At 38.4% G+C, this 27,710-nt stretch overlaps 1 protein-coding gene across 6 annotated transcripts in view; it reads right to left on the reverse strand.

Annotated features, from left to right (window-relative positions):
* FARS2 (phenylalanyl-tRNA synthetase 2, mitochondrial) overlaps positions 1–27,710 on the reverse strand; it is a 253,897-nt gene that overhangs the window by 171,168 nt on the left and 55,019 nt on the right. For 3 of the 6 annotated variants that reach the window (XM_063325961.1, XM_063325963.1, XM_063325962.1), the window contains exons 3-5: positions 24,028–24,661; positions 13,395–13,554; positions 6,271–6,402 (exon numbers count right to left, since the gene is read on the reverse strand). In XM_063325961.1, coding sequence (XP_063182031.1) covers positions 6,271–6,402; positions 13,395–13,554; positions 24,028–24,645 — 910 coding nt within the window. In that variant the 5' untranslated portion in view covers positions 24,646–24,661. Of the gene's footprint in view, positions 1–6,270; positions 6,403–13,394; positions 13,555–23,991; positions 24,662–27,710 lie in introns of those variants that run through there. The other 3 variants (XM_063325964.1, XM_063325966.1, XM_063325965.1) reach the window with 3 other exon arrangements.

The following is a 27,710-nucleotide window of genomic DNA, read 5'->3' on the forward strand; positions in this document are numbered from 1 at the left end:
GCTGCCTTCATGATTCATAATCTGAGGAAACAGGAGCTCAAGCTGAGCTCCCACCCAGCGCTGGCTGCTGGCTGGCTGTGTGCCAGGATGTTTCAAACCACCAGCCAGTGATCAAAAGTAATCCTCTCCAGTAGTCATCGGACCAAAACCTCCCTTCATTTTTCAACTCAAGGCTCATTAAAGGTCAACACAGCAAAATGAATACTAAGAATTATCAAAAAAGGAAAAGAGAAGGCAAAGTCTTTATGGCACTGTACAAAATCACAGGGAACAACTGTCTGACCAGGACCCTTTGTCCTGGAAAAAAGTCAGTGGCGAGAGTTACAACTGAGATCTAAACAAATCCTGAGTGGCTTAAACAAGGAATAAGAAACACCTACTCATTGTCTCTTCTCGCATGAGAGAGGAGCTCTAACTGTAACTCTAGCTTGTTGGTCAAAACAAAAAGGAAGCGATTCCTCATGCAAGTTAACTTACGCAATTTCTTGCTACAAGACACTGCAGACAGCAAAGGTTTACAGGGACTCAAAAACACTTCAACAAATGAATGGAAGAAAATTCCTCAATGACTACTGAAAACAAATGCACCATTTTTAGCTCAGGAAACGGACAGATGTAGGAGCGTATCAGGGAATAGCAGACAGCGTAACCATGCCTGTTCTACTTATCTTTAGGCACCTGATTGGGATACCATCATGATACAGGGGTGTCCTGGCCTTTGGTCTGATCTGGTGTGCCACCCTTAGAATATTTTCTTGTGTACCTCAGGAGTTCAAAAACATCATGAGAAGTCTTACAAAAAAATTACAGAATTATCTTTTATAGGGTTTTTTTGCTTTGTTTGTGGGTTTGGGCTTGGGGGCAGGGGTAGCCTTTGTTTGTTTGGGAGTTTATTTTGTTTTGGTTTGTTTTTAAATGATGGGGGTTTTAGTCTCTTGGGCCTGGGGTAAACTTTAGTCCGATTTTCACGCTTGCGTCCCCAGCTAACATATTCTGCAACACTGAGCACTGAGAACATTGCCATTGATTTCAATCAGCAAAGAATCACACCCTAACTGCTTCCAATTTCACAGGTACTAAGCAACACTATGTGATCGCAGCCTCTGAGTAAGCAACGTCCTGTATTCAAAGGTTTGAATTGGATGACTCCATCCAGACCTGGGAACTTCGGCACCTACCAATGAACACCACCTTTGCCAATCTTGGATAACAAACTCTTGAAGCACAGAAATACATACCTGATGTGCTGTTAATTGATATTAGTTCCACTGAACCATAAACTCTCCCTGTATCCTCATCATGGACCTAAAACTGAGAGTACTTCCTACTATACTGTAAAGTTTCTATATTTTTCCCAGTATTAACCAGAATAAAAATAACTTTTCTTAATGTATCAAAATTCATATAGAACATTTCTATTAACGTTATGTATTCAGGTACAGTTTAAGATGAAAAACAAAGCACACAAAAATGAAAAATTAAACAGTACAAAATAAGTTCTATTTTACACTTCTTATTGAACATTAAATTATAATAGTGATCTTCTACATTCACATTACAGTAAATAATCACTCTAGTTTAGCACCATCAGCCTTAGGGGAACATGTAACATCATTCCTTACAATTCCACGCATCTTTGTAGTAGTGCATATATTTTCAAGACTTACATAAAAATACAACTTACATAAAAATCATAGCATATATGTTTTTCTTTTAAAAATAGCAGCTATCACTAATAGAAAATAGTAAATAACACCATATTCTCCATTTTGTTAGTAGTAGGAAACTCCTGAATGCAAACAACTCCCTAAAAATACTCAAAAGATAGACTGGTTTTAATGGAAACGGTACTTACAGTCTTTATCAAATTATATTTTCTTATCCACGCACCAAGACAACAGAAACCCTGCTTGCTGTTAGCACAGAAAACCCGAATGGTTCCAAAGACTGGATCATCCCTGCTACCCTGTGAATGTCGAAGAATGAAGCTGGCTGTCCCTCCCTGGGCAAACCTTGATCTGGTTTGACTTTTTTAAGAATGTGAAATTTCAAGGGTGAGATATAGCACTATGGAAGTCCAGACACTATAAAGCAATGAGTTGCAACAAGAAGTGCTGTTCTGTTGCCTCTCGTATCTGTGTTCTTTATCACACCTGTGCTGTGCAGATTTATGTCAGAAACTGGAAACACAGCTTGTTAAGAAGCATGCAGGAGAAAAAAAAAAAGAAAGGGCAACAGAGAATCTTCACAGACCTCAAAAGGAAAAAAAGAGCAGAGTAAGAAAGCAAGTCATGATGAATAAGTACTATCAATATACTTGAGCAGATTTGACAATTTTTCCATATACCGATATATTTCTATTTACATGTACTAAACGCCTGTATCACATTCTATTTAAAAGTGGTTGAAATCAAAGAAAGGCTCCTTTCAAAACATCAGAAGGCATCAGAAAAATTCAGTAGGATATTATGATAACAACTCAAGAAATTTAACGCTGATTGCACAGGGCATTAAAGCTACAATAGAATTCTTCACTGAAGACTAAAAAACAGTCTTAATAGGATCTGTTAATACCACCAAAATTGGCTGCATGACGAAGTTAGCCTCTAAGGAGCTATAGTGAGGTTATTCTGGGCAGGGAGTTGTCATTACAAGACCTGCCAGTCCAATGGAAACTTCTGCCAATGTAAAGAAACAGCTACGTAGGGCTGATGTCCTGGCCCCTTTGCAGTACGGACATTGTCTTTTCAACCCTCCACAAGGCTTCTTCAGTTCTTCCGCATCTGTACTGAAGCTGTGCTGTGCTGTTTAAATTATAATCAAAATTATAACCATCGATAATCAGGCACATCCAACTTCCACTTTGAGTGACTGTTTCTGATTGCCTCACAAACCAGGCTTTTGTATTTAACCAATAACACACAAAACAAAAGGACCTGAGGATTTTGAAGATAAAAGCTCTCATCCTTGCCCTCAGGAAAATATTTTATTATGGAAGCAAAAGCAATGCTTGCCAGCAAACATTACATTTCAAAAATACTTTTTAATATTTTAGTATTATTTAGTATTTTAATAGTCAATATCAAGAAAAAATCCCCATAAAACAAAAATCCAAATCTGCAAGATCCTAGAAATGTTACAGACCATATTAAAAAAATTACTGTTTCTGCAAACTCGTTGGTTTCTTCTCCAGTTTTTAATCAGCAATCCGTGCAATACACCATGAAAAGATCTGCATTTGCCTGGTGAACTGGCACACCAAGAGTGAAATATTCCTTCAGTACCAGCTTAGCCAGCCAAAAATAATGGGTAACATTTCTCTTTTCCATTCAGTCCTACTGAGTTGGTTTTGGTAGAGTCCTTGAAGAGATTGAGACAGGAATGGGAAGTTTGCAGTGCCTATTCTAGACACCTGACAAAGCAGAGAGACAAAGCATCTAGGTTTAGGCACCAGCATTTACTCCCTCTTCAGAAGAAGTAGGTCTGTAGTGTGAGTCAGGGCTCTGGGGTTTGATGCTTTCCTGTTGGGCAATGGAGTACATACCTGTAGTTAAAGAATTTTGTTATCAGTGAACAAATGGTAGGGATAAAAAAACCCAACCAACTAAAAACTACACACGCAAAACTCCCCAGATCCCACAACCTGGTGTTTTTCTGAGTAGTTCAGCTCAGTTTCTTTTGCTTGGAAAATTCTATTGACTGAAAATAACACAACCTCCAATAAAAACGAACAGGCAGTATTCAGAACGAAAGGCGCAAAGATAGAGCTACTCGGAAGTCACAAGTCTTCTTTCACAAGTTTGATGAAGATCCTGTTTCTTGCTGATATGCACTCATTTAAAATTGAATGCTTTAAAACTAAAGCTTTGGTGTTTCAAAGAGATTTAGGGGCATGGGACCAGAGTAATAAGTAATATCCATTGATTGTGGATACTGGAGGCATTAAGGATATTCTAAAGGTTAAAAAAAAAAAAAATCCAAGAACAACAAGAAACCCCAAACCCTAAAGAAACTATTAAAAAACTACTGCTGTTCAAATGCGGCATGGCTTTGGAAGGCACTTGAGTTCTGCTAGCAAAAAAAGATGAAGGAGCTACAAAAGGCAATTTTTACCCTCATCCTTCTCCGCAAAGAATCTCCTTTCCGGACTTGCGGATTTTCAATTTTGGGCAAAGGCAGCTTGCTGCCATAACACTCTTTAAAAAACCCCAAAACTATGGCCTAATAATAGCAAACTTGGCTTCATCATAAATAGATGCAAGCTGGTGTGCCAAGAACCTACTGGGGTTTTAAATCCTTGCAAAAGACGACTAAAGAATACGCAGAGCAGCAGTAGGTAGCGAAGACTGTTGTTTAAGTCCTTATCTGACTGAAAACGTGAACTACCTTGTACTCATTGTTACTTTAAACCAAATAAGCTAATTGCTAACCAACACAAATTATGAGCACACTTTTTCCTAATTTTTGGTAAACAAATTCCAATGCTTTAATAAAATCACACTGAGATACATTAGACTCAGCTTTTGTAGCCAAGTGTTTTTGCAGAGCTACTGCAGGGAGCAGAAAAACAAAACCATGGCTACATAAAGTGCAATTCTCTATAAATAAAGTGAAAATGATTGGCACTTCCATAATGGACTTTAAACCCTCTAAAATGTCTTGCTAATAAAGTGAAAGAATCTATTTTTGCTTGTTTGCTTTAATTAATAATACAAGTCTAAAGGTCATTCAAAAGCTAGACCCGAGTTACTAAATCCATGAATTCTTGCAAGATTAGAATTACAATAAATAGTACAGAGAGTTTTGATGCAGAAAGGATATAATTTTGAAGACTGTAATTCAGAAGGATGAAAGAACTGGGACAGATTATACTGAAAGTTTTAAATAATGTAGAAACCAGCCCATTAGTGTTGCATGCATGTTCATTCACATACGCACACACACATATATATAGAGTAATTGCCTCAAGGCCACAGTTTAGCTCTTTCCACACACATCGATGGAACCTAAACTTAAGAATTGAGCAACATACAAGTTTTTCAAGAAGAAAGCTTGGCCATTAGTGTGTTACATCTCATGGAAATAATATCACACAGTAGTCTTTCACTTCTGAGGCTGAACAGAACCTGTATTGTATTTAGCACATGTGAACATGATAATCCAAGAAAGAACGTTGACATAAACCATTAACCCATTGGGGAGAAGCTCTGGAAGGGGACTCATCTTTTAAAAGGAAAATGATCATATTAAAACGCACACAAAATCTGAAGAAACCAAGCTGTGCCAAGTAATGGGGCCAAAATTGAGCCATTCATACTTAATGTACTTAGACTTCAGCAGAAAGAATTTAGAACACATTAAAGTACAACAATAGCTTAGGAAACCAGCTGCAAAAAATTCAACTGAGTATAACTTGGCTATCTGAAAGCACACTTGTGAGAATCAAATGGGTCACGTTCCAAAAGGTTCCCATACCTAATAAATAGTACTGGAAGACACTGAATGACAGAGGTCTGAGACATGCAGTCTGCCCTGTGCTTACGAAGAATTGCTTATTCTCAGCTAATGAAAGAACAAGCATGTGAAATTCTCAACATGAAAATAATCAGGAAAAAATAACCAATTTTTCATCTCTTTCCTTTGTACTTAAAAATAAGTTTTATAAAGCTAAATCATCAGGTTACATTGCTCTGTAATATTTCCAATTAAAATAAATGATGTTGCTCTTAATGCAGTTTACGACCTCATAAATAACCATTCTGAGGATAAAAGAAAGAAAACAAAAACTAAAAGCAACCTACCATTTACCGAGCAACCAAATAGCAATATGAAAGACATCACGTTTCTCTTTCTACACTTTAGAGATACAGGAGTACTCTGATATTCCAAATATTAAGGGATGCTATTTGCTTATTATACTTTTAAGTCATAACTATGAATGCACTTGACACCTCTTGGAAGAGAGAGAAAAAAAAAAGCAAACCCTAATTCATCAGCTTCTCTTTTAAAGATGACATCTGTCTGTCTCCTTACTGCACAAAATAAAAAGGCAAGCTTTTCCTTTGCAGGCTCCAGGTTGCTCCCTCAATCACTACACTCAAATCACAGCACGCAAGGGCTGCATTCCACCTCAGGACTATTTGTGGTGGCTGCCACGAACAGAGATGTCTGCACTCACCAGGGGAGAAGGGGGCATTTCAGACTGTGATGCCGATTGCGCTGGAAGTGTTTGCTAATAGGGATGTCAATGAAGCAAAGGAGTTTCAGTACCTGAGTTAACCAGCTGTTGTTCCATGACCCCGCAGCCCAGGACCTCCAGCCATTCTCCTTGGAAGTTGATCTCCATCTCGAAGGAAGGGTGAGTAAACGGGAAGTAGCAGTCTACCCATCTGACTTGCAGTCCTGTGGCAGTGTTAAAAAAATAAATAAATATGAAGGGTGTATGCCTAAAACGACATCCCTCCAACCATCTGTAAAACTTGCCCTTCAACTAATGACACCAATTACAGCAATCCAGAGAAAAAAAAAATAGCAAACAAACTAATTTACAACACTTGTGCAAGGTGATAAATCTTAAAACTTGTGGAAAAAAAATGACCATGTCTTTTCTAATATGAAAAACGCTTTGTGCAATTCAAGCACCCTTTGAAACCAAATCAATCATTTGTCAAACTCTAGCAACCACCTGGCATCGAACAAAAATGAGCCAAGATCATAGGAAAGTCAGTAATTTTGTTATTCTTTGCACTAGGAAATGACTAACCGCTCCTCAGAGGAAAAGCTAAGTCTTTTATTTTAACTTAGTATTTTATGGATCAGCTAGGCAAGTACTTATTTTTCCATCAGAACCTATTTTAAATACAAAGCTATTCTTTCTGCATATGTTTAAATATGAAAGTTAAACACAGATATTCATACACACAAATATAAATATATATACAAGGAGTTTTACACGATTAAGATATCCTATATACCAACACGCACAGAGTACTCTCGACTCAGGAGACAATCGTTTAACTTTGTATGGATGTGAAGTGTAAGAGAAAGGCACCGCTGGGTGACTTCCCCCTTCCAAGCCCCCCTCTGCACAGAGCTAGGAAACCCCCGGCACCTCAGAGCAGGCCAGGGGCCAGAAGAGGGCAAGGTCTACAGTGCTGCCAAAAGCAGAGGGGTTGTCAAGGCCCTCATTATATTGGATGAGTTTTAGTTCTTGTAATCATTTACACAAGCTTTGATTTGCTCAAGAATTTTTTTCTAGCCATTAGGTGTCAGGAAAAAGAAAGTCTCGGAAACACAAACTGTAAAAACTCAAAAAAGAATTGAACTGCAAATTTTGTGGGCTAATGCCTTAACCCCAAGCCCATCTTTCCCTTCCATTAAGCCAAATGCTAATCAGCTTTAGGATCATTAACAACCAGGCAGGTCCAGTTTTAAAAATAAGGAGCACGGCACAAGTTGTTTGGATGACAGTAACTGTTAACACCCCTGGTTTGATTTTCAGGCTTTTTTGGGTTTGTTTCATAAAAGGAACTTAAAACATGAAATTGCATGATTTATACTGAGAGTTTTTCAAATTAAAACATTTTCTGTAGCCTTAAGGATTAGATTGTCTTTGATTGCTTTGAGTCATTAAATGTGGCTACAGAAGCTGAAACAATGTTACAACAAAAGTGTGTGTGTGTGTGTGCGCGCACGCGCGTATATATATATATAGCCGAAACATAAAATACCTAACAGTAATGGAGACCTTTCATGGATGCTATGAATTTTCAAATCAAAAGACAGGTTTCAAAACAAACACATTGGTACTTCTAGATTTTATTTCCTCTCTTAAAAATCAAGTTATATGAATGATAAAAAAGAATTTTGATAATTTCACACACAGAACACAGAAAACTGGAAGTATTAGGAATTATACCATTCATAACTGTACTGTGACTTACAATCACTTTATTGCTTTTTGTCTTCATTACAATAAAAAAAAATTACATAAATGAAAAAAGTCATATGGATACAACAGTATGATGTGCAGAAAACATTTTTTTAATTTCCCAATCTTGGTACAAATGCATTTTTAATCCTAGGGCTGTACAACTCTGCATTCACTGTAAAGCCATGCACATATAAAATATCTTAATTTAGCTTCAAAAATCTGCAACTGCAGCAAGAATGACATTGAATATTAAAGTAGTTTCATGTTCAGTAACAACATTTGGATAATGGTTTCTTTTTAATCCTCTGATTACTTCAAAATGAAGCTCTGGGAAAAAAAAGATTTCTCTGCTTTTTGTTCTTAATTAAAATAAATTTTTAAAGGTAAAGAATGAATCTAAAGGTCTTTTTTAATTTTTAATTTTAATACATATTAGTACTTAAGAGGCCTTTTTTTTAAATGCAAATAAGAAAACAAAGAAAAATCCGAATAAACCAAAACAAATTCACAATGAAGAAACAACTCTAACCTTCATTCTGTTCTCTAAATTAACAATTAATCCTATATACCACAATAATTTTCATTCATACAGCAGCCAGGACAATTTGGAATACCTCTGTAGTTTACATTCAAGTGTTCTTTCAGACTTTTGGCTCTGGAAGACTTTACTGAAAAGCATAGGGTGCTCAGCCTTCAGCAAGATTAAGCCTTCTAACTGCATTTCTATAGACTGTCACAGAATAAATGGGTACATTTATTATTTAGATACAAAATATTGTCTTGGTACTCAATAGATTCCCAAGGAATAAAGGGCATTGCTGACACTCAGCAAATTAAACCACTAAAGACTTAAAAGGATTATGAAGATTAGGCTTTCTGTATTACTATATAATTTACCTCATTAGGCATAATTTGTTTCTTTACATACAGCCTTTGAAATGCTGGCAAAAATGACCTTTTCTGGAAATTTTAGGAGGCATACCTGTTGTAAAACACAGAGGCACTTAAAAGAGCACAATGCTGAATTCTAACCGAACACTGATCACTAGATACAAACTCAGTAATTTCCCTAGTTCGAAGAGATGATTTATATAAGCAGAGGACACCTGCTCATTTCACAGCATTCACAGGATTCCCTCCAGTGGGTACACATCCGTTAGTAACTTAACATGCCACATCTCCAATGAGTAAGGAAAAAGTGAATAGTTATTGTTATCTCTGAGTACCGAATCCTGAAAGATAAGGCACTGGCCACAGCCTGCACTCAAAAGTAATGGTGTTATCAGATACTAAGATAAACAAGTATTTGCCAGTGCTAGCCTAATTGAGACTCATAATGAAAAAGGCTTGACCAAATGCACTAAAAAAAGAAAGAAAAAAAAAAACCCCAACACATTAAAGCAGCCCATTGCTACGCTATAGCACAGAAGCAACAAAGCCGAGACCCAGATGGTCTTCACTGACCAGAAATTCTCTTTGTTGCTGAGGATTATTTTTAGAGAAGGAGTCTATGGGAGAGAAAGGAAAGGGGGGCAGGGGGGATGCTGAGGAGCACAGAAGGTATTGAGCTGTGGCCACTTCAGGGGTGTGTTGATTTCTAAGTACTCTGTACCTCATTGCTTCAGCTAATTCATCTCACTTGCAGCAGACAGGAGCTGGCTGCCCATAAACCTATGTTAGCTCGCATTATTATTAGCCAGACCATTACGTCCTCAATAAATTATTTTTTTAATGATTTTTTTTTTTTAAACCCCTTACACTCCATAGATCTCCATGCACTCGAATGAGGTATCAGTACACCAGAGTTAAGAAGAAGAAAGAGCAGAACAACGAGTTTGATTTAAAAGACATCCAGTGGCGGTTCAGTGAGAACAAGCAGCGGCAGAACCATCAGTCAAAGCACAGCGTTACTCACCCTCCCGCCTTCTCTTACCGGTGCCTAGGAACTGGGTAGATAAATATGGGACCACAGTGAATTTTGGGCCATTTAATATAAAGCAACAAATCACAGAACCAGCACAGAGTCATTCTTTTCTATTTGCTATAGGAAGATTACTTCTGAATCTCTCAGCGTCCAGAAAGCTTTTGGCAAACTACAGAAGGGTTAGAGAAAGAACAGGAGTTGCGAAAGACTGGTCTAAGTCTGGTCTAAACCTAAGACAGCCAGCCTTGGACAGCCTCATTTCAAGGTCACTAAAATGAGACAGAAGGGACTTTCCACACTGACAGATCTGCACATGGAGATGGAGGTGTAAGGTAAATTAGTGGATTTTTAGTGTGCACTGTACCCTCAAAGTAATAGAGGAAAACTAAGAAAGCTGATCTCTTGGCATAATATCTGAAACAGCTTCCTGACAGCCAAATCTCATGAAAGAAACCGAAAGACCATCACTTGTAAAATGCAAAATCAGACATGGCATACCACTAGACAACGTCACAAAAAGAACTATCTTATATTGTAAAGTATTTAAGACAACTGATTGCATGTTCCAGATCTTTCCCCTTCTCTAATGTCTGCCGTTCCTCTGCCTGTTGGCAATGCCAGGAAGAAATAAAAAGACGAACCTTGGGAATAAATGCAGGTGCAGATTTTTATGAAGTCTTCAACCTTCCTCATGACAATCTAGTGATCTTTAAGCGACTTCTGTTAGATTGTTTACTGGCATGTACAATCAACACTAAAGTACCCAGGTAGTGGGATGTGTCAGGTAAAGCAAAACTGTCTCATTAAATATTATGAAAACTAGAACAAAACAAAACAAGCAAACAAAAAAAACCACCACCAACAACAACAACAAAAAAAAGACAGGTCAGTGATCCGACCTTTCTGCAGAGATCCTGCAGAGATCCTCCATCTATCATCAACCTGAGCTGGTAAATTCCCAGAGAAGCTCTGCAGAAGCACAGCTATCCAGGTCCAGGACTTCAGGCCTAAGCTACTTTATGGACAACTAACTTGCATGGGAGACTTAATCTGGTATCCAAACAATCTGCCTATGCATTAACAGCTGACTGTATGACAATGCAACATTTCAGTAGGTTACTGCAGCTATGATCATGCTACCCTGCCAGAAAAGATGTGCAAATTCACTGCAGTGTTCTGCTGGCAGCACAGACTGTAAAGAATACAGCTGATGCGGAGTATAAAAGGAATGAAATTTTTGCTTTTAACAGAACATGGGGCCTTACAGAATATTCACAAGAAGAAAAAATATGGAATTTTTCCAAAAGCAATAAATAGAGTAAAATACATTTAAACTTTAAGTTAAAATCTAAGGTAGTTGAGACACAAAAGTAATCAAAATCATTGTGTAAAGTGGAGAGTAAAATGAAAATTAGAAGATGGCAGCTGTCAAAAAACAAGTTTAATTATGTGTGCCCCAGGTCACTTGCATTGCACCCATCTCATATGTCTAGCGCCTAGCATGAAGTCTGCTTCTTTGAACAACACCTTCCAGTTTGTATTGACAGGTTAGAAGACGATCAAGAAGGTGAGGGGGAGACAACTTCACATTTCCATGAATGAAATAAAAAAAGAAAAGAAAAGAGATAATTACATTTAAATCACTATATCTTGTCTTCGTATTTCAGGAAAAATACCCAGGGCATAGAAATAGAAAACCTCTACAGTAAGAAGGCAGCACTTACTTCCAGTCTGTAGTAGGTTTACAATCATTTAATAATATTTTTTAATGTCTTTCTAGCTCCTGTGTGGACTGTAGGAGAACTAGAATAGCCAACATACTGAAGCTTAAAGTGCAGCATCTGTCAACAGTTAGAGAAGGATGTCACTGTACTCTCAGATATCACTAGTAACTCCCAGAAATTGCTCACTTTAAACAACACCCTCAGCATCTGAGGTTGATAAAAAAAATACCATTCTTACTATTACTCACTTTGATCCTAATTTTGTATGTTTCAAAAGACCACTGTTAAGTAAAATACAATCACAAGAAAAACTGAACTCGGGAACTTAAAAAATTTTTGCCCAAGTGGGATAGAACAAAAACGGGTAAAAGTTTTGCTTGCTGTAAATTAAATTTGAGAATTTCAGACAAATATTCAAGCAGTCATATATAGGACTTGCTACCGTAATCAATCCATTCTTGGAACTACTGCTCTAAATTCAGTGGGCATCTTAAAAGAGCCTTGAAAGTAGCCAGCATACCCTGCATTCTAATATTATCCAGTAGTTCCTCAACAGAAAAATGAATCAGTTTAGAAGAGAATCTTCCTTGCCAGGAAATAGCATTAACGTAGCAATTTTAACTCAGGCCATTTATAAATTCAACTCCTGAAACCGAAAGCAGGTATTTCCATGAGAGGATATTTCATTCGTATACACAGACATTCATTACCCTTCCTCGTTCCACCCTAAGTATCAAAGAAGAATTATTTTTCAGCTTGGTGCAAACTTACCAAACATCACCTCTCCTCAGCTGCAGGGTTCAGTTTTTTTGCACGAGGGAAACACGGCACTCTGAGTGTGTATGCAGGAAAGCAGCACATGCATGTACATACCCCTTCTCCTGTCAAGCTCCGTGCTGCCGGTGCGAGGTCAGCCCCACACACTCCCCAGGGACACCCAGCTCTGCTGCAGCCCCCAGTGTGATGCTGCAGCCATGCTCTGTCCCTCCAGGGACACAGGAGGTCCATGAGGACAAAGCAGAGAGGGTCCTGCACAGCTTTGAGCTGGAGTTGCCTCTCTTCGTGGGACCCACACTGACGGGTACACTGTGTTTACTCTAAGACACAGCTTCTGCCAGATGAGTGCCTGTAATTGGGTCTGGCACTTGTCCCTACCTGTATTCATGTCCACTATGTTACCCTGACACCCTGCATACCAAAACCTCTTCACAAAAAACTAACAGAACCATAAAATTGTTGGTTGGAAGGCACCTTTCAGATCATCGAGTCCAACCATCAACCTAACACTGACAAAAACCACCACTAAACCATGTAGCTAAGCACCACGTCTACCCATCTTTTAAATACCTCCAGGGATGACGATTCCACCGCTTCCCTGGGCAGCCTGTTCCAACGCTTGATGATTCAACACAGGGTTCTGTGCACCAGTATTTAGGAAAACCAAGAGAGTGTGTGGCCTCTTGGACTGTGCTCAATAATTTTATAAGGTGTGGTTATAATACTATTAAAGAACAGTAACAATTAAATACAAGTTACAGCTGACAGGTCAATCAATAGCCAGTTACTCTGACATTAAAGACACTAGGATGCATCTCTGACCAAACTTAAGTCAAAAATGTAATAGTAAAGAATATGAACAAAGACTTCTAAAATTACTGTAACTCTCATTAGAAAAAAAACCCATGTGGTGTGGCTCTTTCAGTATACCAACATCACCCCTAAGCCTGTGCTTTTATTATGCAGCAAAATGTTTCTCAGACGTCTGGATGCCTACAGCCATAAGTGGTCCAGGAAAAAAGGTGTAAGAACCTACCATCACCAAAGATGTGAGTCATGAGCTTTGTGAGCACTTGCTTCAGGTTGAACTCCACCAGCCTCACTGCCTCCATGGTGTGACACTCTTGCTTGTGTGCAGTGCGATGACCTTGCTCAAACAACTGTAAGCCTTCACCATCTTTAATGTTGGAGAACAACTAGAACAAAATCACAAAAGACACCAGTGTTTTGCATCAATTACTCTCTGAATGAAAACAGAGAATGAAGTTGCATTCGAGTGGGAATCTTACCTGCTAAGTCTGCACCATGAAAAACAAATGTAAAGACTGATTTTATACAAATTCTGTTCACTAAACAGAGAGATAAATCATTACAAGAACAGAAATATTCAAACAATTAGATTTGTTTTATTTCTGTACCATATCTTCAACTAATATTATTAGCTACAGGAGAATATCAATTTATAAAGGAAGTATCTCTTCTTTTTCTGATCCTGTTACGTTGAAAGTTATCACCCAGAACAAAGTACGCTGTACAGTATATGTAAATTACATCCCAAAAACTACAATGCACAATGGCACTTATCACGGCTTCAACTTTTCTTTAGTAATTGAATGTTGTAAAAGAAATACCAGAACACCCAACACTTTTAAAAAGCTGTAATCAAATGAACTTTAAAAAAAAAAGAGAAAACAAAAAGAACACAAAACCCCCCAGGCAGTTTACTGAGACCTTAAGTTGCTTACATTTGATTCCTCTTGGGTACAGTTTATTCATTTAAGAACTACCATTTTCCCGCACTTTCCCCCACACAGCACCTTTTGTGTACAGGAATTGTGTCTGTGGGGAGCACGTAAGGATTCACAGTCTTGGTCTGGGGTTTCCAGATAAATTACAAAGCACAGGGATGGGCTGTACATGGGATGTGACAGACTTGCTCTTTATGCAGAGGCCGCTCTCCGCCACATCTGCTGCCAGTTGAAGATTTCCGATTTCCTGGACATCCCCCATAGGTTTCTGGCCAGGTGATCCCAGACAGATACATACCAGCAATTCCACATCCTCTGAGAGACACTAATAAAACACTCTTGCTAAGTCACATCGTTGGAGGGTCTGTGTCTTGGGGAGATGAGCAGACATTTTTACACTGTAAAGAGGATTTTTGTTGGAAATCTTACAGTTGTAGACACAAAACAAGAACTGTTAAGTCTGAAGGGCAAGGAGAGCTAATTGAGAAAGCGTTTCTAGTGCCCTTTCCTACCCCTCCTCCTCCACCTTCCATAGTCAAGCAAGCACACACAGAGGGAAAAAAAACACGCATTGAGATTTTCTTCACATTAAGCCTCCCAGCATAACTAGCTCCTACTCAGGAGATGCCACGAACAGTGTGTAACCTTAACAACGCACAAATGCCCACAAAAGTTGTTTTAATTGCAGTTTGATGCCTTCAGTGCACTAAATGCTTTTTAAAAAGTTCCAGTGAACCTCTGGTACCCTAAAAATTCTGGGCACAATTAATTAAGCCTAGCTTTTAGCACATTTCATACAGACACAATGCATGCAGGAGGAGTCTGAGTTTAGATAGCATGCAAACTAGCAGCAAAATGGATCGAGGGAACAAAAAAAAAATTAAAAATCCCATCAGCAGCATTTAACTTTGTATAGCTAGTCAGAAGGAGACAGTGGAAAGACTGAGAAAACACCTCTCAAGTTAATCTCCTTAGTGTGCTGCAGAAGAATAAAAAAAAAAAAAAAAGGAAAAAGAGAAATACCAAATAAAACTATTATCCATCAGTCTAACAAAAATGCCTTTACTAATCAAAAGGCAGCAGCTTGACAAAACAGATTCTTCATTCAAGTGCTCACCGGAAAGATTAAACCCTTGTCTTCCTACGGGCATTATTTCTGCACTGGCTGGAAGAAGCAGACGATACCCACCCTAAAGCTAATTTACTGTCAGCAGGGCAGACCAGCCATCCAACATGTGGTTTTGAAAGCCAGGGTGTATTCACAGGGGCCAGCATTAGCCTAGGGAGGTTAATTGTCTTAGGCTCACTTGGGTGGTCAATGGACAGACACTGGCCCCCTCACACAGGAACGTGGAGTGGCTAAATTAGGTTCCTGCTCTGAACTAACCTCTACAGGTAACTATTTTTTCTTTCTATTAACTGAAGAGACTACCCTCAGTAAGCCAGAAACACCCTTCAGGCCACAGAGATTTTCCCCCTTTGGACTAGAATACACTGCATTTACCATTAGAAGATGTATTTGTTGTTTTCCCCATCAGCAGTATTTTAGGACATGAAACTCTCTTCTTCCTTTTCCCCTTCATTCCTCCCCTCACCCCCCAGCTCAAGACTGGTTCCTCAGACCACTGCAAGGAACAGAGAGTCTGGACACTGCCTTTCAAATACAAGCATTTGTATCAACAAGTACATAGAAGTACTTTTCCTTACCACTGTGTTATTCCTGATACATTGATAGTGCAATTACTGTCTGAAGCAAAATTCTATTTTAGTAGATTGTATCAGACGTAGCAATAAAATATGTTCAGGAACCACTAGAGTGAATACATTCAGTCATGCCCCGGCCATCTAACCTGCCAGCCTCTTCATCCTGACAAACCAGCCATATGCACCATCTCCTTCTCCATGCCAGGACAAGTGTCCATGCAGTGGTGCACTGAGCTGGGGAGGTGAATCTGGATGAAAAGTAACCCAGGAGAAGGGATGAAACTGAGGGATGTCAAAACAGACAAATTCAGCTCAGCAATCAATTATCAGCATACTGGTGGCACCAAGAGACACGCTGGGACGTGGGAAGGAGCTGGGCCACTTTCGGCACAGGCATCAATCTGCGTCAGTTCACACAGGCTGTGAACGCACAGCCTTAGGAGGGTCCCCAAAAGACAGGTAACGGCAAGGAAACAGTCCCTACAGTCAGGCACCAAGAGGCACTTTGGTACTCTCCACAGAGACTCAGTCAGCTCCTGTCAACTGCAGCACAGCTGTGAACAGGGTTATACTGAGAAAAAAAAAGAGATGCCTTACAGTTGTATTAATATTTATTCCCTTCTTTTCATTCACCAGCATTGCTATGTCAATATGAGCAGCTTTAAACTGATACACCAATTTCACTATTACAATGATTGAACTGTACTAAGTACATGTCTTGGATTAGAAACACTTCAACATTGCTACATACATAAAGCTGGGAAAGTCAAAGCTTGAATAAAATGAAGAATCACCTACAGTTGCTCCTTTTTGATGTCAATTTTTCTCAAACACATATCTGAGCAAATGGAAAAAAAATAATAATCTAGCAGTCTTACATAAAACACTGACACATCCAAGATGCCACAATTTCATGTACATTTATTCCTTCAGCGCAGACTAAAATAAAATGCAGTATTTTGTTGTATTGGATATGATCAGTCATTACTACAACCAGAAAAGAAATCTCCTGTAGCCATAAATCAAGCACCTTTGTATCTGTCTCATGTAAGGACAAGAAATTTTTTCTTTAAATAATGGCATGTAAAACATTGAATATTGTGTCATCATGCAGAAATAAAAAAAAAAAAAAATAATAATTACCAGGATTTATCAGCATATCTGACTGATGTTGCATTACAAAGGAGAAGGCAGAGAGGAATCACATTGATCTTACCATCTGGTGTGAAGTTTACTCACAATTTAACTCATAATAAGAATAGTCAAATTTGGTAACATGTAGTGGCCAAAAGATACTGGGTTTTAACTGGACAAATACAAAAATGGAGCTATGCTCCTTTAAAAGCACTTCACGGTATTTCTCAGCCTGGCATGGAGGGCAGAAATCATACGTGTGATTCAACAGACCCCAACATTTCTTCAGTCACTTAACAGACATTTTTTTAATCTCACATCACTTCATTATCTATACGCTTAGGACTCAGTCCAAGTTTAAGTGTCTCTTTACAGGATGGCATTCATAGTAGGTTTCAGATCAGAAGGATCTGTAACTACATCCTGTCTTTCCACAATGCAGTTGTGTATTCCTCCTGCCAGTCCTGCATACGCCAGCAATTAAGATAATGAATACATAATGCTCATGTACTTATACTCACAGACAAACCGGCACTTAAGATGAGCTCTACATGTGGATCTGCGTGTGGCAACACTCAACCTTGCCACACCAAATACATTTTGACTCTCTGGCCCTGATGAATATCCCCATAAATAAACAAACAGCTGCACTCTAAATCCACTTACAAATAGCAAACCATTTCCACAACATTTTAAATGTGCTGTAACATTCAACCGATGGATCAGGAATGATGAAGATGACGCCACTTGAAGATGGCTCATCAAAAAGAAAACCTAATGCCAGTCCCAATCAGCCTCCAAGACGATGAAACTTGTATACCTGCACCCCCATCCAGGCAGCTTCAGGTGCCAAAGAGATACACAGCCCATTGTCCACATGCTAGAATGCTCTTTACTGCATAGCGACAAGCATTTGTTTTAGGAGAAAACGGCAAAAATCGCTTCAAGCAACAAGCTTGCAGGTAGGTCATCTTAATTTCAGGATCCTTCAATTTTCAGTGCTACAATTACAGTGGAGAAAGGTTGTTATTTCGATTTGTGGGTTTGTTTTTTTTTTTAATCTAATCAAAGTGTTTCTGAAAAAAACCCAAAATCATTGCCATGTTTAAGGGAAACGCACACAGATGTTTTTGAACAGCAAAGAAAAAGCAACACTGCTATACAGGTATCAGTTATACACAGATACCAGTTAATGAGACATATATGATAGGACTCAGACTTCTGTTCCTGTGGCAATAGAAATTCCTTTATTTTTAAGCACGTTTTTAAGTCTATTTTAAGACTTCCCAAATAGAATTGTAGACATTTTGCTCTTTTTCTTCCTGCACAATTTAAATACTACATTGAATAGATTTAATTGCTTTATTCTGAAAAGCATTGTTGGATTTATTTTTTTTAGCTGGATGAAACAATGTAAGACAAAGTTTGAAAAAACTATTATATATAAAGTCTTTGCAATAAAATATGCACCAGTGGCTTCCAAACTTTCTAGAGCATGGACCACTGTGAAAATCTCACAGACCTTCTGATGCCCTTCGCTGTCAAATTTTCAACTAAAAATAATAAAGAACACAACGTGGATCCTTGGACCAGTGAAACTCTATTTATTATGGCATGATTTATACACCACAACTTGGAAAATACTGAATAATACAATATTCACAACTCGGGTAGACATCCGCAAGACTGAAGTCAGTTCCACCTGAATTAGCCAGGCCCTTTATTCCTACCACTTAGCTAAACTGCAGCTTCAGCAATAAATTCACCTCTGAATATTGTGGCAAAGCAACGCTGCTCTTCTTTTTCTTAGTGTGGTGGATCTAGTTCAGGTGCCCTTGCTCCTGTATGCTCCCTGCTGCTCCCTGAGAGGAGGGCCATCTCTCAGGCTCCTCGTGACTGATGCACTGCTCACAACCAACATCTCAAACGCCATCCCAGAGGCGGCAGCACCTGAAAATTGATGTGATGCACCCTGCTTATGGAGCTGGGTGCCTCACCAAACACGTGCAGCCTGCACCACTTCCCATGCCTGGATGTGCTTAAGAAGCGGGTACAGCAACTGCTGGCACGCAGTGGTATCATCAAGAGATGGCACAAGCATGGATCCACGTAGGGAGATACGTGGCAGATGTCTATCATAAGTAAAAAATAAAAAATAACCTATTTCATCATTTGCCACCTACAGAAGAAAGCTGCATGGATCTCCACTTCAATGCTATTACTTCAAAGCATCCAGGAAGTCCCAAATTCCCTCTGACTCACCCATGCTATTACACGCTAGGGGATAAGTGCTCTCAGTCAGAGGGACTCTCCACATCCATCTCATCTGGCTACAGAGTCACTGACTCCTCCTCACACAAGCCTTAATCCTCGCCAGCTGAGGCACTGCAGCATATCATCCAAATCAGAAGAAACACACAGAAAAGAGGATTTCTAGAGGCTGATTTCAGGGTCTTCTATCACCCCTGGACAAGCCTCTCCCTGTCCTCAGGTTGCAGAGGGATAAAAAGGGTACCTTTCCTAGGCCACTCAAGCCTTTTTAAATATTCTTTCCTTGGTGCACAGCTAAACATCGTTATTATGACTCCCAGTTACATTCACAAATACTCTCTCGCACATACTGTAAATGCTCCAAATCACTCTATATAATAGGCTGATCCCTGGAACGCTATACATTTTTTTAAACTCCTTTACACATGAGGATAGAAAAAAATGTGACTGAAGACAGGAAGGAGCTTTCCTTTGATACAATGTCAGAACAGAAGCACAGTGTCCAAAGCTGCACTAACAAAAGGGATTTTGGAGAAGTCAAATCTAATGACACTAGTCTCGCAAGGGAAAGCCTAAGATGGCACGCATCGATTAAAAAAAAAAAAAAGTGTAACCAAAGATGTTTGTCAATCAGGCGTTCACACCTGCACCAAAGCATATGGAAAAGGATAAAAGCAACTTTTTTTTTTTCTAATAATACACAACAAATATGACTAAGGTACACAGTATGAAAAAATGAGGAAAGGAGTATGTATTTATATGAATAAGAGAAAATCTACACTTCTGTTACCTAAGACAAGAGTCTTTACATTTCAGGATATAAACACTATGAAGTTACAATATCAACATTTTTTTGGGAATTATATATACTGCTTTGGAGGAGCAGTCCTTAACTGGAATATTTACAGTTTTCCATTGTATCCTAACAAAAAAATTGCCATTTCCACCAAAAAAATTTCATGGAGAATAAAGAAGTATCTCTACTACTTCTTTGCAGTCTCCCTATTTATAGTTTTCAGATGTTCACACAAATGAGCCTGATGAGAGCATCATTTCTCCATCCGAACAATCTGGTATTGGTCCCATTGGATAAAGGTTACTAAATTAGAAGAGAAATTCCTATGTTTTCACATCTGTTCCCCTTAAAATTTATGTATATTCAGTACAGACTATAAAATACCTTATGAAGTCTCCTTCCAATGTGTAAACATTATTTGTCCTCAACTGAAAAATGTTCTACGATTGCCATTGGGTTTATATTGGCTCCCTCTGCTGGCTAAAATGCACAAAGTGTAATGTAGTTGAGTTTTTTTTTTTTTTTCTCTTCTGCATAAATTATGGTAAGTAAAGAACGGCACCAAAGTCCATGGCATAGCACAGAAATAATTTCTTTTATAATCCACCCAGGAAGGTTTTCCAGTTCAAACCTGACTACAGCAGTATCAATATTGCCAATCCAAAGCAGAAAAAAAAGAAAAAAAAAAAAAAGGAAAAAAGCCATACACCATAGAAGTGGAAAAAAAAAAATCTATACTACCTCTAGAAGGAAAACAGGCATGCTGGAGGAAGAGAATACAAAAGATATAACACTTGGGGGTACTAGTTAAAAACAGTTCATTTTATGTCCAGAATTTTGAAGCAGATTTGGGAAGCTATTTTGGCACCTGTTTTAACTATTTCTATTAGTTCGTTTCTAACTCTTCTCTATATTGCATTCAGGTAATAATTACCTAAAATATTTTAAAATATACCAAAAACACGTCTAAATAGATTTTCAGATGTTCTTTGACAGCAGTCCAAGGACATTTTTTAAAAGTTCATGGGAAATTTCAGCATGCATTATTCTAACTTTTAAAAATTAATTTGTTTGGAAGATGGGAATTTCTTTAGTACTTCAATGTCTGCGCTCATACAAAGCTTCAGTTACCTGCCCATCTTCAAATCATAGACTACTTTTCTCTTACAAAAATAAAAAACCAACCATGATGAAAAATTGTATAGCCAAAGAAGCAAATAGCTCACAAGCATCTCAGAGTAAAATACGGTAAAACTGCCAAACTACGTTTTGTTTTTCCAGCTCATACTTCCAATGTATTGATTTTAACTTTGATATGAAGACGAATTATACTAAAAGTTTCAGTCGCAGGGCAGAAGTTCTAACCTTGCCTTGACTACAGAATTTGATATTTGTAACGGAGAAACACTGTTCTTATCTTCTACATCTTTCTTATCCTGCCTAAAATTTCATCAGAGGATGAACTGACCATTCCCGCCCCCCCCCCCCCCCCCCCCCGCCCCCAACTGTCAAATTCTTCTAAATTCAAGTTCCTATCAAATCAATCTAGATTTTGGGTTTTGTTCTAACTCCCCCAGTTCTGTGGTGACTTTCACTGAGCAGATGAAAAATGATAAATGTATAAATCAAAAGAACAAAGTAGAGCAGTAAACTGACTACAGCATATAATATTATTGTATTGGCCATAAGATGAAATGTACTCAGGGCTTGCAGCTAAAAGCGAACAGTTTTTCCCTTAGTTCCAAACATTGTTATCCTCAGTACTGTGCAAATTTCCTCTTGCAGAGGTTGCAGTTTGGTTATGAATGAAAAGTCTCAGATGAAGGTAACAGGCGCTGACATTCACACATTTCTGCTCAGTGGCTTACAACTTTAACATGGGTATAAATAAATGAATATAAAAATATAAAAATATTTCTCTCACGTAGTATTACCTCCATTTAGTCTTTGTTCCGCTCAAACAGTTCCTTCTGGAATTATTTAAATTTGGGTTATTTTGAACAGGCAACCAGAATATAAAACACAGAAACAGTCCCCAGTGAAATTTCAGAATTACACATTCGATTTTTTCCACAAGGCTCTTGCAATGGTGACTGTAAGAAGTTTTACATATTGCAAGACTCTATCAGTATTTAATCTGCAACCGAAGCAAAAAAGCATGCTTCGGATCACGTTCAGTGATTGGGCAAACATGCCTGTTGCCCAATAAACCAGACTTTACAGATTGGTACACCGTAACACTATTCTTTCTTCATCAGTATAGAAAGTCAACAGGACTTTCATTCTTTAGAGACAGACACATTTTCCAGCACATAGCTAACTTCAAATTCATCAGCTATTAACATTCTCCAATAACATCTCAACCATTTTCTTGGGGAAAAAGAACGAAGAGAAAAACAAACAAGCAATCTACAATGCAATGAATCAGATTGTTACACATCGTGCATTTCTAGATAGAAGATTTCAGTGAACATTTCTGTAACGCACTTCCCAATTATTAAAATCCTATTATTACTGTTATTCCTATTATTAAATTTGTAGAGAAGAAAGAAATAGTCTCTCACTAGGACGAAAATTTCTTATGGGGCATATTCATTAACAATAATCTCAATAATTAGACCAATCACACCTAAGTTTGCAGAAATTCCATCCTGCAAGACTGTCAATGTTAAAATTTTGTGACAGATAAAATCTTTCCATATGAATGCCTGAACTCCTGCTCAAATGAAAGATTTCCCATGAACCTAAAACATTAAGAAATGGCATTTTCTTAATGTAGTATTGTACGTTTTTTTCTTGCATATACCCTGATTATATTCATAAATAGGCCTATGGGAAAACAACTGCAAACAAACAAGACTGGATAAAGCTGCACGATTTCCATTTCCTGGTTACCAAAGAAGTGGTTGCAAGCTGTATTCGACACCACACAGCTCACAGAATATCTGCAGCGGCAGGTATGTTTTAGAAGTAGAAGAAGCACTGACAGCATGGGGTGGGAAAAGCCAGTGCAGGCAGCACGAACCCTTTCCACCAGTGAGAAAAGCAGTGCTCTATGATTATTCCTAGTCTTCCCTCAGGCATCCAAACCCATCAGGCTTCCCTGCCAAACTGCTGTCACCCACTGGCAACCACGTTAAGAACAGTCTACATCTCAGTATTATTAGAATATGCTACTTTTAGTTACAGAAATGTGAATTTGGCAGTATTGCTACAAGCGTACACAAATTATACAAATCATACAAATCAATTACTATTCGGAAAACAAACTGGCTTATATTTACCACTCATCAATGATACAGCAGAATACTTAATGACACCCAAGCATTTGCACAACATGCAAGCTGTGCCAACAAAATATCTAAAAAGTATCTTGGACGTCTACCTAGAGGTCTTTAGGTGATACCTCTGGACTCTGATGAGTTTACGGTGCATGTATTACACACCCATAACTATCAGCTGCAACAGACGAATCCTTCAGTGCAGCTTTAGGATGAGCTGAACAATGGAGCAACTCATTAAGAAGACATTCATTTATAGAAGGTTGGAGCTATTAAAAGAAAAAAGGTGACATAATAAAAACTGCACGCTGAATGTAGCTGCAACAACTCACATCCTTAAATTCTTCAAGTATTGAAGAGACAAAGTTTATAGTAAAGTGACCTCATCAGAAGAGACTCGCACTAAAACTAGAATTGAATCGTGCAGATCATTAGCTGAACAAGCTGTTTCCTTTCAGAGAATTCTTATTTCGCTAGCTTTCAAGAATATTGTCTTCCCATTTTGTCCACATTTTTCTGGGGAAGTTCAGAGTTGCTTTCAAATTCAACATTTTCCACCTATATTTTTCCCAAATTAAAAGTATAACTACATGATCAATCACTTGATCTTCATCATTGTACAGCATAACACATGTGTTGCTGTAACATGTTTACAGGCATGCACTTTGCTTACAGCAAATACAAGATCGTGCTACTTACCCAAAATCTCCTTCAGCCCAACTAGAGAATTCCTACCTCATGACAGGAGAAGAGGCGAACTCCTTCCATCTGATGGAAGACTGGGTAGTGGGTGTTATCGATTGTATCACGGCGGTAGACATCTCCCACTGCCAGAAAGGCATCTAGGCCGGAGTGTATCAAGTCCCACTGATGAGCTGATGTATGTGCTCTTAGCATGTGATCACGATTCAGGTAATAGTTATCCTCTTTCCTTCTACTCGCATGGTTTTGTGGGATAAGCAGACTATCAAAATTCTGCTGTATTGTAACCACTGGAGAAAGACCATCATAGACAGAAAAGAGTGGAGTTCCACGGCGTCCTATGTATTGCTTGTAAAAGTGGTCCTTCACCTGCTCCTTGATGAGCCACAAAGGGTGATGCTTTTTGTTGTGCAAGTTCTTCCCCACCTTGGAAAGAATCTTCTCTGTGACATTGCTGTAGTCATCTTGAGGATAAGCTTTACCAAGCACTTCCACAGTATTTGAGGAGGGTGTGTTGGCAGCAAAATCTGAAGGTACAGACTTGGATGAAGAATGCCTTGAATGAGTGGGAATTCCTCTTACCTTTATTTTTGGTGCTAAAGCTGTTTTAGAGTACTTAGCTACTCTCATGAATTTCCAGAGCATTGCCATTGCAAACTCTTATGATCTAGAGAAAGAAAAAAAAAATTAAAAAATTTAGATAGGAACTACAGTCTTGCTGCAGGAATTGCTAGTATCTCAGGGATAGAGTGAAATCCAAATGTCTGCTTGATTAATAGGACAAAGTTCCCATTATAAACCACTATTTTGACTTCAGAGGAGGGAAAATATGCTTGTGATCAAATTTCAGCTAGGATAGGATATCTTATTCAATTATCAGTCTTCTGCATCATTGCATCAGATTTAATGACTCTAGACCTTGCCTTAACCCCATTCCAGATACTGCTACTCTTTACAGCTGAATAAACATCAGGCCTTCTTTGAAACAGTATTTTTCACCCAGCTAAAATACGAGGAAATAACTGAATACTACTTATGAGAAACTCAGAAATTTTAACAATGCCCTTTGTCAGTCAGGGACTTGCCTATAATAAGACCCCAAGCATTAACTTATTGTTGTATCACCTCCCCCCATTAGCAGACGCTACGGAAGGCGTTCCACACCAACCAGATGCATGTGGCCCACACTATGCAATCATCGCTAATTCTTACTTAATGCCAAACAAAACCAGTTTAACCTTTCAAACCACTGAACTACTGTGCAAAAACAGATGGCCAGACCACAAGGCATATATTTATACATAAATCGCATATTAAATTCACATATGACTGTTGCACAAGGTTCACAATAAAGGCTCCACAGAGCCAGAACCAACGTTAGCATTTTGGGGTGAGCACAACCCCCCTTTTTTATGTGTTCCCAGAATGGCTATTTTCATGGCTTACACCGCTGTACCAGGCTGGGAGGCTCCCGAAATATCAGGAAGGTGACTGAAATGATAAGGCTCTGAAAGATGTCTAACTAAACAACTCATTTCCTATCAAAAGGCCATCTTTACACATCCACCCTGTTTACAAACAGGCTTTGTGCTTTACATGTGCACCGCTGCATTACTCTCTAGTGCCCATGGAGATAATTCAAAAACCAAAGAATTGTGAGGTTCATGAGCCCTTCAGTCACTCCAAATACATAAGCCCATTCTGAGATGCAAAAATCACTCTAACATCTATAGTTGGGCTTCACAAATATTAGCATAGGTTCCAGTAAAATATTTAAGGATTACAATTTGCTTATTACAGTATGGGAAAACAGAGGCATCAGAATTTAAGTGACTGGGGAAAGGCACCTGCTCCAAACAACAAACTGGTCTGTATTTCTCTGTGAACCAAGAAATCCAGGGCCACAGGTTTCCTGGATAAAAGAATTCTCTGTGAAAGTCTTCTTAAAGAAATGGGGGAAGAAAGGGCATTAGCAATGAATAGACCACAGTCTTCAAGGGATAGCTTTCCATCTTTACACTAGGATTACAGTATTTGGCTAGCTTTCCATGGGAACATAAGAGAAACAAGTGTAAAAAAAAGAACAAACAAGCTAAGTTTATTTTTCATACTCATAAGCTCCAAAAATATATATTCAAATAAAATACCCACATTCTAAAACACAGAGTCCTTAAAAAACAGATCTGTAAAAGATAATGGGTATGTTCATATTTGGCTTATTTCTACTGGTTTATGTCTGGATGTTCTCTATAGGTCTACCTCCTGAAGTTAACTATCTCAATAAATTAAAATAAAGGCAAGTCAGGTAATCAGAAATTAAATTTGGCATAGCAGTGTAAGATTACCAAATATTTGGTTTAATCCTTTTTCTGGTTGAATATCCTAAGAAGAAAGAGCAGCTCCAACTTCTACCTGGTTTTGAAATGTTTTTGAAGGAATGGGTTTTTTTGCGTTTTTTTCCGTTTTGCTTTTTTAAGAGTTTCCAAAACTATTTCACCAAATTAGTTCTTGGTCATTACTGATAAGGTTCCTCCATAAATGAATTCACACACACACCAGAAACCCCTCTGACATAGACTAAACAAGGGATAGCCTTATGTTTTGAAAAGAGACTCCATTTTCCCCAAACATACGTTCTCCTTCATGGAAAGTGAGCTCTCATTTTCAAACAGCTGCTTGAAATACCCAGTTCTAGTCAGATAATGAATTCAGCTTCCCTTACGTAAATACCACCATCTGCCCATACATTTATTTTTCAAAAAAAATTCGATTCAAAACTTATACAAAACTCTAAAGTACAAAAAACTCTTGTGACTTCATCGTGAGTCTCGTGATGTTTGCTGCTTTCCTAAATACCATTCCTTGGAGAATCAGACAACCATACGAGAAGTTTAACTTTCGCATAAACAGTTCTTCTCATGATTATAACTTTATGGAAAAAGAAATTAGAACATGAACCACAAGGGGGGCATGGGGAGGGGATGATTCTGTTTATTTTAAGACTCATAATATTTAAGGGAGACTAAGGTACATCTCTAATGGCCTACCTGATGATTTTTCAGTATTTGTAATGAGCAACACTGCTGTCAGTTTCTGATAGTTAGAAACACTAGTTTTTCTAAGCAAGTGATAAATACTTTTCACAAACCTGCTTCTATCAGAGTTTTCATCCTAATATTATGCTTGTGCCTTAAATAGTTAAATTGCATTACTATCTGCACTGTTATCCTGATCTAAAGCACTGAGCAGTAAGGAAAAAAAGTTACAGTCATCCAGCGTTATCCGATGAGTTACCAACGTCCAAGTACCGTAAGCAACAGCAAACAAGTAGTAAAGGAGCCACCGGCATGGTGTTACACAAAAGCAGCAGAAACATTGAAGTCTCACCAATGCTCTTCTGCTCCCCTCTCCCACGTATGCTACCTCCAGGATCATTACAGAAAAATGATATCGGGCTTAATTCAACCCAACTGGTGATAAATTACATTTGGTGAGAGAAGTCATAGAGAAGGAAGGAAAACACCATGTTTACACTCTTTACAGCATACAAGAAACTTCAAAGAAATGTTTACCAGGGTGGAGAGCAACACTGGAAAATAAACCAAGCTCTTTACCTTTCTGCTAGCAATAAATAACTGGTGTTAAGGACACACTAATTATTTGTGTTCACTTGTAATAAATAGACAGTTGCTTCTAGTAAACATCTACCTAAAGGT

Source organism: Chroicocephalus ridibundus, chromosome 2, assembly GCF_963924245.1.
Source record: "Chroicocephalus ridibundus chromosome 2, bChrRid1.1, whole genome shotgun sequence".
Taxonomy (NCBI): domain Eukaryota; kingdom Metazoa; phylum Chordata; class Aves; order Charadriiformes; family Laridae; genus Chroicocephalus; species Chroicocephalus ridibundus.